The sequence below is a fragment of the Astatotilapia calliptera genome, chromosome 5, assembly GCF_900246225.1.
Source record: "Astatotilapia calliptera chromosome 5, fAstCal1.2, whole genome shotgun sequence".
NCBI classification, from domain to species: domain Eukaryota; kingdom Metazoa; phylum Chordata; class Actinopteri; order Cichliformes; family Cichlidae; genus Astatotilapia; species Astatotilapia calliptera.
The window spans coordinates 2,437,007-2,449,268 of record NC_039306.1 but is presented as its reverse complement, the minus strand read 5'-3'; the positions used below and the strand labels follow the sequence as shown (position 1 = coordinate 2,449,268).

Here is a 12,262-nt window from a genome sequence, read left to right as displayed (position 1 = left end):
GAGATCTAAAAGCTGCAGGACACCGGCCCTCGAGGCCTGGAGTTGGACACAGCCTGCTGATGGATCATTTTGTGATCTTTTCTTGTTCCACTGTCTGCCTTTGCAGAAGTAAAATGAAAGCATCATTAGAACCTTTGTCTGTTTCTCTCTTTTGTCTCTTTGAAGCAGATTTGCTGTCAGAACTGCTGTTAAAATCCATGTGAGATCTGTGAGTTAAAATGTGGACATGCTGCAGTTAATCCAGCTCTGCCTCATGTTTCTGTCACTGTGGGGTCTCCTCCTGGTAATACAAATCAATCAACGCCGCACTGATACATTTAATGAGGCATTATCTCACGAAAAACCACAATTTGCATCTCCTCTGGAGAGAAGAGATGAGACGGGCTTATTACTGCGCTGCCACAGAAGCACATTCAGGAAAGAGGGAATATCAAAGTGTAATGAGAAGATCATGAAGTGAAGTGTGTCCTGAAAGCAGGAAGGAGCAACGCTGTGCTGCGTGTTCAAACCTCACAAACCGACCTCGAGGTAAGAACAACACATCCAGTTTGTCTGCAGTCAAACCCTGCAGTTCCTCTGACGTCCAGCAGAGGCAGCGGTGAGAATCTTCCTCTACAGTCAGTGGTGTTCGGTTAACAGCTACGGAGCCCCGCAGGGGACATGGGAGAAAAAAAAACTAAGACGGACTTTTGCGAGATCTCGCAAAACTTTAGCGAGATCTCGCAAAAGTTGAATTCCAACAATGGCGGCAGCTACTTAGCTGTAATAAGATAAGATAAGATAAGATAAGATAAGATAAGATAAGATAAGATAAGATAACCTTTATTAGTCCCACACGTGGGAAATTTGTTTTGTCACAGCAGGAAGTGGACAGTGCAAAAGTTATGAGGCAAAAATTAGAATACAATAAGAATAAATACAGTACACAACTGTACAGAATAGAATAAAATAAAATACTATATACAATAAGATAAAAATAGAATACAAATACCAATACTATATACAACTGAGTAAAAATACAACGATGACAGAAAGGATTATTGAATTATTGAAATATTACTCTTTCTGGGTCGCAAAATACACTTTTAAGATATTTTGAGGCGTGACTGTAGTTGTGTAAACGTCAGATATCTGCTCGGTTTACCAGACATTACATATTTGCAAAAGTGCTCCGACGTTTTCGGAGATCTGACACCCGCCATCTCGAAGCTGACGGGAGGTCGAGACCTACTACAGCCGGGAGGAACACCGCTTTCCCGGCACATCGTGCCTCGACCTCCCGGTCGGCTCCGAGCTGGCGGCTAAAACTTTTGCGAGATCCCGAGTTAGTTTTGCGAAATCTCGCAAAAGTCCGTCTTAATTTTTTTTTCTCCCATGTCCCCCGCGGGGCTCCGTAAACAGCTGATCCTGAAGGTGAGAATGGACAGCTGCCCTAACCTCTGCTGTGGAGAACGTGATTGGCTGCTCTGTTTCCTGCTTCAGCTGACTGACTCCTTGGGGGCGGGGCTCCTGTTAGCGTAGTGTCTCTGATGCTAATGTCTGTGACTCTGTTATCATCATCATAGTTTATTTATATAGCACTTTAAAAACACACAAAGTGCTGAACAACAGAAATACAAGAGATACAATGACAATAATAAATACGAACAAATAATAAACATAGTAATAACAATAAAATATAAGTAAATACAAGTCGGTTAACCACTGAATCAAAGGCCAGCAAATAAAAATGTGTTTTTAATCTGGATTTACAAACAGGCCCTGATGTCGATTACCTAATGTGAAGAGGAAGATTATTCCAAAGCTTTGGAGCCACGATAGAGAATCATCAGCAGGGCGCCGTCACTCCCAGAGGGTCACAGACACCCACGACCCTGTAAACCAGCACAGGAGGTGATCCTGAAGCATTCACTCAGTCAGTGTGTGGACGTACTCATAGACTGAGATAATGCCGCTTTCCATCTCCTGGTGGTTCGGGCCGTAGATCCTGTGGGTTTCTGTTTGATTCTGCCTGATGGTGGTCAGAGTGGAACCAGCAGAATCAAATGCGCACCTCGTTCAGAAGACCTGCAGTGAAACCAGGTTTTAGTTGTTCGTCAGTAAAATCTCAGAGCTGCACGATGAGGTGGCAGCTGTGGAGGACCGAGAGAGTTACAATAATCACAGTGGGAGACGATTAAAATTACTGTCCACTGAGTGACAGTAAAACTTTGATTGTTGCATTTCTGAGGTGAAGGTGACACCGAGGCTTTTAGCAGATGATTGGTATTACCTGCGATGTGCTGACGTCCTTGGAGAACGTGTCTGGATCGAGCACTAGAACCTGCAGCTGCTGCAGCTGCTGATGTTACCACAGCTGGAGGAATCCTAGAAGAGCCACGCGGTTAGCGACGAAAACACGATGAGCTCATCCGTCTGCCTCAGTCTCGCTTCAGTCGCTGGGTATCATCTTACAGCAGTGTGCACAGGCAGCAATAGCTTTAGTAGCAGATGAACAAAGCCAGCAGCAGCTCCGTCCTTACGCTTAAAGAAGATCAAGCAGATGTTACAGTCTCAGAACCAATCAGAACTGAGTAAATCCAGAAGAAGCGGTCTGGAAGTGAGCACAGACCCGGATGTAAAATGAAGCCGAACGTCTGAGAATCAGCACAGATGTTTGTCCTGAAGAGAACATGAGACTGAGAGCTGCTGAGAGTGACGGTGGTTAGCCGTGAAACACGACAGCTGATGCAGGTGGTGTCTGAAAGGAGAAGATGCCGGTGCAATGCTGAGTTTCCTTTATTGAACATATATCAAAGATTTAAACTGATAACTTCAGAAAGGTGAAATACTCTGAAAACACCTTCAACACATCTCCTGGTTTCTTCTTCACGTGTAGGCGGTATTTTACAGACACGAGTGCTCGGTCCTGTGGGGACGCACGGCTGTTCTCAGTTTACAGTAGAGTCAAGTTATTCAGCTCTAAATGAAGTAAAGTACGTGCAGTGAAGCTCAACTTCACTTTTCACCGGACAAGCAGAGAGATACCATCAGTCTGCCCCCTCAGCTGCCCGGAGATACCAGCTCCACTTCCTCCCCACAGACTCTGTCACACACACACACACACACACACACACACACACACACACACACACACACACACACACACACACACACACACAATGAGACATTAAAGCCAAAGGGGAGTCTGATTAACCTGAACACCCAGCGACAGAACTACTCCTCTTCCTCCTCCTTTCCTCTTCCTCCTCTCTCCGTCCTGTGAGTTTCTGCTGTTGCTGCTCATAAACAAAGACAGGTGAGCACATCTGGGTCTTGAAAATGTTAAATAAATAGTTGACACCAGTTGATTTTCATGCCTGTTGTGTTAATGCAGTCTGAAGTTGGCCTGTGGCGCCCTCTGCTGGTCACTTAAAGGATCAGAACTCTTCATCCACCCCGACTGCAGCACCTACAGCCTGTGACATCATCAGTGACATCATCAGTGACAACAGCAGTGTTCAGGCATGTTTTTCATGGCAGGACTAGAGCATGTTCGTCCAGCCGGGCCATCAGCAGGACCTCTGCGTGTTACTCAGGAGCCTGAACCCTCAGAAGGGCGTGGCTCTGTGAGTGAGAGTTCTGATTGGACGGCATGGGAACATTACAGACAACCTCATAGGTGTCCAGAGTTTGGTCAGCACGCTGTTCTGTGGAGCTCAGCACCGAGCTGACGGTGGGATCAGCTCGATAAACATGTCAGGAACCACACGTCGCTCTCTTCATGCGTCTCATTTATTCTTAGTTTCTTTCTTCGATGTTATTCACGCACCACATTTGATGGTTGTGCTGCAGACCTGTGAAGGAACAAAGATGTCTGCAGGCTTCATTTAGTTTGCTGATAGTTTGTCTTTAAAAGACGGATGACAAAGAGAAAACTTCGAGAGGAGACTTTTCTGTGTCCTTCACCTCCTCTGGTCTCTTTGTCTCCTGCTGACCGTCCTTGGCCTGAAGTCAAATCTTCTCTGAAAAGCTTCTCTGTCTGCGGTCGCCCCCTCCCTCCCCCGGCATCGATCCGCTGAGACGGTCCATTACAACGTCTGCAGCACAGCGAGAGGAGGGCGAAGGTGGAGGACGAGCGAGGCCACATGGATTGATGGGGAGACAAAGTGGAAGAAGAAGAGCAGGAGGGACAAAACTCCGGTCTTTTAAATGGATGTCCTCCTACAGGCTAAAAATAATGACACGCTTTAGCAGCTGCAGTTCTCCTGGCGTCCAGCAGACGCAGCAGTGAGTCAGTCCCCACAGACCAAACGTGTTTACGGCAGAGGGGGGGGGGCTAGAGGGGCTTGAACACCCGCCCCTTTCCTGATGGGTGCCCAAAGTGCCCTTTTGTTGAGGCAACCTTTCAAAAAAAAGTTATTATTATTATTTTTAATGTGTGCGTGCGGAGTCCTGTCTGTGCCCCTCAACAATTATATTTAACTATTAATCACAGTTTTGCTAAATAAAAGGATCTGGCTTGCATCAGTCACATGATCACATTTAACCAATGATCGCCCTCGACGGCAGAACGCGCTGGTTACGAGCCGGGAACGAGCTCACAAAGAGCACGCGCATTTGTTGCGGTCCGGAGCTGCAGGAGAAACACAAGTTAACTCAGAGACACAGACTGATGCGACAAAAACCAGTAAGTAGGTGCACAGCGTACACTGTAGTGTGTAGCACACAGGAGTATCAGCTTATCACGTACACGTTGGTAAGCTGTCTTGTTGCAACTGACGAACTGAAACAAACGAGCGTGCTGTGTGTGCAACAGCGCGACAAACATTACCTGTCCTTTTATTAACTGCACAGGTAGTGCTGGTCACAGCTGCTGCCTACCTGTGTAAGGCTGTCATGGGTCTGTAGCTCTGTCACCGTTTTAGGGAACATATTTCGTTTTAAAGTATTTAGAACATATTTAGTTTTAAAGTAAGTTTCCGGGCTTTTCCTGCCTTTCTGGAGGGATTATATTTCACTAAAAAACGATCTAATATGCATGTCCACATAATTGTGCATTATTATAATTATAATATAATGGGGATAGGTTAATTGGAAAATCCAAATTGCCATTAGGTGTGAATGTGCGAGTGAATGTGAGTATGAATGGTCGTCTGTCCCTGTGTGTTGGCCCTGCGACAGACTGGCGACCTGTCCAGGGTGTACCCCGCCTCTCGCCCTATGACAGCTGGGATAGGCTCCAGCGCCCCCCGTGACCCTGAAAAGGATAAGCGGAAGCGAATGGATGGATGGATGGGTAATTATAATATATTAAAACACACGCTGTATTTTAAAGAACATACATTAAGAAGCAGATTATATTAGATTTATATTTTAATAAGACAAAAGTTGGATTTTACAGCAGTAAAATGATTGTATCTCTACAGTTTAAACATGTAATAAGCTTTGCCCTGCACAGAGTGGATAGTGAAACAAATGGAATCATCATAAATACATTATTTCATATTTATTACTTCCCCCTCCTCATTGCTTTATTATTGTAGCTCTAGTAATAAATAATAATGTAAGGATGCCCATAGTATATACAGTATTCTGAAGAAGGTCTAAAATGTCACTGTGTGTGCGTGCATGTGTGTGTTTTATTTAGATGGATTTACTCATGATATATCATTGTCCAGACATGGCTGGTAAGGACATGAGGAGGAAACAGCAGGAGCTGTGTGAGGCTACTAAAGGCAGGGCTATAACATTTTTCTGTCATCATTTTATTATAGATTAAGTGCAAGAGTTGTTAGGTGTGGATAATTAGATTATAGTTTATTGCAATAGCAAGTTGTGCCTTGTTCTCAGATAGACAGCAAGTGGAGAGTGATATATGAAATGATGGAAGGAAGAAGAGAAGCAAAGAGTGATTCACAGGCAGAGCCTAAGCGCTGTCACCAATCTTTGCATTTTGTTATCATCTCATGACACTTGTTTAATCAGCTACCATCTCTCCTGTGGACTTTTTAATGTCTACAGTCTCAGATCAGCACAGCCCTGCCCTCCAGCACTATCCACGGCAACCCCTCAACAGCAACATTGTACCCATCAGGTAAAGCATCGGCTACGTTTGCTTTGCCTTGTTGCCCATATTAGATTCTTGATGAATGTGTGTTGTTGTTATCCAGCCTGGTTCAATGTGCCCCTTTTTAACTTTGAGCACCCGCCCCTTTAAACCTCTCTGCACGGCCCTGCTGAGACACGACCTGGTTTAGTCTCTGATATCAAAGTTTCCTCTTTACAACACCTGTACGGATGTTTCTATCACTCACCTGTTTACAGTTTGGTATTATTAGGGGCGTGGCCTCTTTGACTGACAGGTGAATGGTGTAAACAGGACCTCTGGATGTTCTGTGAATGCAGTGCTGAGTGTACTGCATCTCTAATGTGTCTAATCACATGTAGCATTTGCAGTACATGTCAGGTAACTCCTGCGTTGCTGTGCCTCCGCAGAGTTTACAGGAAGTGGTGCCAGATGAAAACTTTACTTTCCTCCTCCTGCAGCATCTCGTCAGGATGTTTCAGCGTCTGATGGTCAATTACGTTCTGCTGGATTTAATACAGCAAATCGATTTAGATCAGCTTCCAGCATTGAGAGCGAGCAATGACCGTGAATGACAAGCAAGGATTATACTGACACACACACACACACACACACACACACACACACACACACACAGAGGAAGACAAACGCTTCATGCCTGTTTGCATTGGTTCTGTGTTTTTCGTGCTTTCCTGCTGCTTCAGGAAGCTTCACTGAGGTCCTGCTAGCGTCTCCAGGTGCTGCCACCTGCTGACAAAGACCACAGAAGGGAAGACATAAGACGTCTGTGGACACTGAAAAGATTGAGCCATAAAAATCTACAGACCGTCGTCTGCTCCTGAATGATCGTTGCTGAGAAACGGCCTGCAGCGCCATCACGGACAGAAAGTGTGTTGTCACTTTTTCCTGTTTTCTGACGTGTGGACAAAATCTGCAGTTTGAAAACTGATACTCATGTCACAGTTGAACAATCTTTAATGTCATACACTAAACACCAGCAAAGACCGGTGTGTCTCCATGACTACCAGCAGAGAATAAATATTAAAAACAAGTTCATGGGAGGTCAGCTCAGGGCCACAGCTCGTGGGGCCACAGCTCGGGGGGGCCACAGCTCGGGGGGCCACAGCTCGTGGGGGCACAGATTGGGGGGGGGCACAGCTCGTGGGGGGCCACAGCTCGTGGGGCCACAGCTCGTGGGGGCACAGATTGGGGGGGGGCACAGCTCGGGGGGCCACAGCTCGTGGGGGCACAGATTGGGGGGGGCACAGCTCGTGGGGGGCCACAGCTCGGGGGGGGGGGGCCACAGCTCGTGGGGCACAGATAGGGGGGGCCACAGCTCGTGGGGGCACAGATTGGGGGGGGCACAGCTCGTGGGGGGCCACAGCTCGTGGGGGCACAGATTGGGGGGGGCCACAGCTCGTGGGGGGCCACAGCTCGGGGGGCACAGATTGGGGGGGCCACAGCTCGGGGGGCACAGATTGGGGGGGGCCACAGCTCGTGGGGGGCCACAGCTCGGGGGGCACAGATTGGGGGGGCCACAGCTCGTGGGGGGCCACAGCTCGTGGGGGGGGCCACAGCTCGTGGGGGCACAGATTGGGGGGGGCACAGCTCGTGGGGGGCCACAGCTCGGGGGGGCCACAGCTCGTGGGGGCACAGATTGGGGGGGCCACAGCTCGTGGGGGGCCACAGCTCGGGGGGGGGGGCCACAGCTCGTGGGGGCACAGATTGGGGGGGGCACAGCTCGTGGGGGGCCACAGCTCGGGGGGCACAGATTGGGGCCACAGCTCAGACCTGACAAAGCTGCATCTATGGCCGTCAGCAGGTCTGAGTAAAACGAGCACTGTCTCCACTTCCTGTCTCTGAGCCGACTCACAGACACAAACAGGTCTGTGATTTCTGATTTTTGGGGAGAGGTAAGCTAAGCTGTACTCACTCACTGACAGAGAGACAGCCAATCAGCTATGTTCCCAGTTAGTCCGTCCCACTGTTCATGCTGGCGTATTCATGTGAAAAAAAAGAAGGCAGTTGGATTTCTTCAGGCTCAGGGAAATGTTTCTCCTCTCATCCGAGAGGTGGAGACTCCCAGGAAACGAAACCCGAGAGGGCGTGGTCCTGGTTGGATGGTCCTGACTCGCTGCCAATCAAGTGAGTCGTCACATGAGCTCAGGTGTGAAAACTGTTGGGTGATCACCATCACCGGGGCCGACGGTGAAACCTCCGTGAGACACCGCCCCGCCATCGTGCGTGGCTTAGTTAACACATAATTATTTTGGTGTTTCCTTGCTGATGTTTATGTTAATGGTTTATTTGAGCTTTTGTTGTATTTTGAATTCTACTTTTCCCCTTTATTACTCGAGTCTTTGTCACATCTTTATTAACCAGATAATCAAACAGTCAGAGCTCTGCGGAGCCAACCAGCCCTTTAACGTTAACTAGTAACGACTTCATGAACTTCTTCACAAATCACATTTTAATCATTAGAGAAAAAATTACCAGTAATCATCCCACAGATGTAATATTATCTACAGCTACTCTTAGTACCATTGATATTAAGTTAGACTCTTTTTCTCCAATTGATCTTTCTGAGTTAACTTCAATAATTACTTCCTCCAAACCATCAACGTGTCTTTTAGACCCCATTCCTACAAAACTGCTCAAAGAAGTCCTGCCATTAATTAATGCTTCGATCTTAAATATGATCAACCTATCTCTAATAATCGGCTATGTACCACAGGCCTTCACAGGCACAATAATGCATTACATTACTGCATTACTAAAAAATGTAATGTGATTACAGTGAGGTGTTACACCTGACACGGTGTAATCAGCCCTCTGTGTGTCTTTTTATAAGAATCCTCACAGTGTGTCTCACTGACAGCAGTGGCCTCTCAGGTCTCTGTGACGCCGCCATCGTTCTGCTGTTACGATGCCAGCGTGCTCACAGGGCAGTCTGGGTTTACCTTCTCTCTGATTTCTGCAGTAACACGGAAGAGTCGTCCTCACGCCTGACGAAATAAACCGGTCGGTGAAATGACGTGAAAAGGATTTAAAAGAATAAAAACCTGTTTGAATAATCAGGAGGAAAAGACGTTTATGGAGTTAAAGTTTGTTTGAGGAAGTCGTTCAGTCGTTACGACCCTTTGTGTCACGTCTTACTTTTACTAAAATAACATGAGAGAGCCTGACCGTCTTTTGAAAATCTCCAAAAATACAACAAACCCTGTTCTTTAAATCTGCTGATGCAGTAAATCCTGAGAATACAGACAAAGTGTTTCCTGCAAAAAGGCCTGAATTAAATCACCAAGTACTCAAATCACACGTTACATAAACCGCATCTTTAAACGAAACGTTGGTGGAAACGAGACGCTGAACACACGTCAGTGATCACCACACCGCTGCTGCAGATTTTCCACTCTGATAACTGTGGAATGAAAGAAACCTGACCTGCAGGTAACAGAAGCATTCATGTGATCTCACAGAGCTCCGCCCTCACCTGTCTCGCCTGCCGTAAAACAGAAAGCAGGTTGTTATTCTAACCAAAGACACAGACGGACAGACTGAGCTTCAGCTGCTGATGCTCCACAGTGAAGCTCACGGGGATTTCCATTTATCAGTAGCTTGTGTCGTGCAGCTTCGTGCCACATGGAGAACAGGTTCTGTGGTTTGTGTCTCATGCAGTGACAATAAAGGCATTCATTCAGCAGCAGAGGAGGGAGGGGAACCAGGACTGACTGTACTTCCTGTCTGCTGCTTCCAGCCTCACTCGGAGACTCCATGGCTTCCAGATCAGAGGAGGATCTGTGCTGTCCGATCTGTCGCGACATCTTCAGAGATCCCGTTCTTCTGTCGTGCAGCCACAGCTTCTGTAAAGACTGTCTGAGGAGATGGTGGAGAGAGAAGCCAACACAGGAGTGTCCGATGTGTCAGAAAAGATCTTCGAGGGTGGATCCACCGGTTAGTCTGGTGCTGAAGAACCTGTGTGAGTCGTTTGTAGAGAGGAGAGATCAGAGAGCTTCAGAGGATCTCTGCAGTCTGCACTCTGACAACGAGCAGACGAAGCACAGCGACCACACGTTCAAGCCCATCGATAAAGCTGCACAACAACACAAGAATGACCTCCAGGAAACTGTGGAAGCTTTAAAGCAGAAGTTAAAGGTCTGTGAAGAAGTCCAGGTGAACTTTGATCAAACAGCAGGACACATTAAGGCCCAGGCCCGACGCACAGAGAGGAAGATTAGGGAGCAGTTTAAGAAGCTTCACCAGTTTCTAGCAGAGGAAGAGGAGGCCAGGCTGACCGTGCTGTGGGAGGAAGAGGAGCAGAAGAGCTGGATGATGAAGGAGAAGATGGAGGCTCTGAGCAGAGAGATAGCAGCTCTTTCAGACACAATCAGAGCCACAGAGGAGGAGCTGAGAGCTGAAGACGTCTCATTCCTGCACAACTACAAGGCTGTGGTGGAAAGAGTCCAGCGCTGCCCCCTGCTGGATGATCCACAGCTGCCCCCGGGAGCTCTGATAGACCAGGCCAAACACCTGGGCAACCTGACCTTCAGCATCTGGAATAACATGAAGTATATGGTCTCCTACACTCCTCTGATCCTGAACCCAAACACTGCAAACCCTGAACTGACCCTGTCCGAGGATCTGAGCAGCGTGAGGGTGGGTGGGCTGCAGCAGCTCCCCGATAATCCAGAGAGGTTTGATCATCTCTGCTTCGTCCTGAGCTCTCAGGGCTTCACCTCAGGGGCCCACAGCTGGGTGGTGGAGGTTGGAGACTGCGGACACTGGGGACTGGGCGTGTTAGCGGAGTCCGTCCGGAGGAAGGGACCCATACGCTCTGGATTTGGTGGAATAGGATTCAATCAAGGTGAATACTCAGCTCGCTCAGGATCTGCTGCCCCCACCGTCCTGCAGCTGCAGAAGAAGCTCCAGAGGATCCGAGCGAGTCTGGACTGGGACGGAGGACAGCTGTCGTTCTCTGACGCTGACACTGACACACACATACACACCTTCACACACACTTTCACGGACAGGATGTTTCCCTTCATCAGCATCGGGGATAAAGTCCCAGTGAAGACTCTGCCCGTGAAGCTGTCGGTGGATCGGAGCTATTAAACCAAACGACACGTGACCCCGTCTGAGCCCGGAGGGAGGAGTGTGTGTCTGCTGGACAGGTTTGTTCTCGTATGTAACTCATGTTGCTGTGTATAAGCCTGTGTGTGGATCAGCAGCTCATCTGTCACTGTTCACCTGAACCGTCCTCTCAGCAGCCTCTGTCCACAGACTGTAAATAAAAGAGCTCAGCTAATGTGACCTCTGACCTCTTCACTTGTTCTCAGACAGCTGACACTGCACACACACACACACGCACACACACACACACACACACACACACACACACACACACACACACACACACACACACACACACACACTCTACTGTCACACCAACAGAGCCTTGGCCTCACCTGACACGGCACCTGAGGGTGGAGGGCTCAGAGGGCTCATTCAGAGGCCCCTCCTCCTCTGTGCGACTCTCGTGTTACGGCTCGCTCTTGGCCTGACCCCGCCCCCGTGGGAGGCGCTGACATGAGCTGCTGTCACAGGGCACACCTATCTCCACCACACGAACATGGCGACTCATTCAAATAAGACATTTGAAATCTGAGACGGTGCTTCTCAGAGTCAAATCCACAGTCAGCAGCCGTCACAGCTGCAGGCAGCTCGCTCCAAGCTGCACTCACCTCCGACCTGTGTTTCTTTCTCCGCCCTTCCTGGCAGGTACTAAGAGCTTTCCTGTGCAAGGACCTGACACGTAATAATCTCAGGCAGCTTTTCGGAGAGGTGAGGCCAAGATTGGTGGGCAGCTGGGATCAAGGTGGCAATCGCTTACTTCCTGACGTTCTTCTTTCCTGCAGTTTCTCCTCCAGCGAAGGTGTGACAAACGGCTTTCTCTGCTGCCGCAGGAAATACAGCTCTCCAGCCACCTCAATGAGTCATGAAGGAAAGATGGCGGAGTGCCTCGGGAGCTGTGCGGTGATGGAAAACCAACACTGGGACTCATTTGTGTTTGTTGAACAGCAGCAGAGATGAAGAAGTGCCTCAGAGGACTCGACGGCGAGCAGCCAGCATGTTCCTGAGGCCTTTAGTAGACGCGCAGGCAGGAAGTCGCTTTAGTTCTGCCTGACTCTGATTTAC

The 12,262-nt window shown here is 48.5% G+C and overlaps 1 protein-coding gene and 1 long non-coding RNA gene across 2 annotated transcripts in view; both read left to right on the top strand.

The window, feature by feature from the left end:
• LOC113021818 (uncharacterized) overlaps positions 1-1,817 on the top strand; it is a 3,099-nt gene extending 1,282 nt beyond the window's left edge. Inside the window, exons 2-3 of the long non-coding RNA XR_003272366.1 lie at positions 169-528; positions 1,759-1,817. This is a non-coding gene — a long non-coding RNA (uncharacterized LOC113021818). The remainder of the gene's footprint in view (positions 1-168; positions 529-1,758) is intronic.
• Positions 1,818-8,791: 6,974 nt separating this feature from the next.
• LOC113021817 (nuclear factor 7, brain-like) lies at positions 8,792-11,458 on the top strand. Its single transcript, XM_026166576.1, has one exon. It carries the CDS (start codon positions 9,842-9,844, stop codon positions 11,177-11,179), a length of 1,338 nt encoding a protein of 445 aa, XP_026022361.1. The 5' UTR covers positions 8,792-9,841; the 3' UTR covers positions 11,180-11,458.
• The last annotated feature ends 804 nt before the right edge of the window (positions 11,459-12,262 follow it).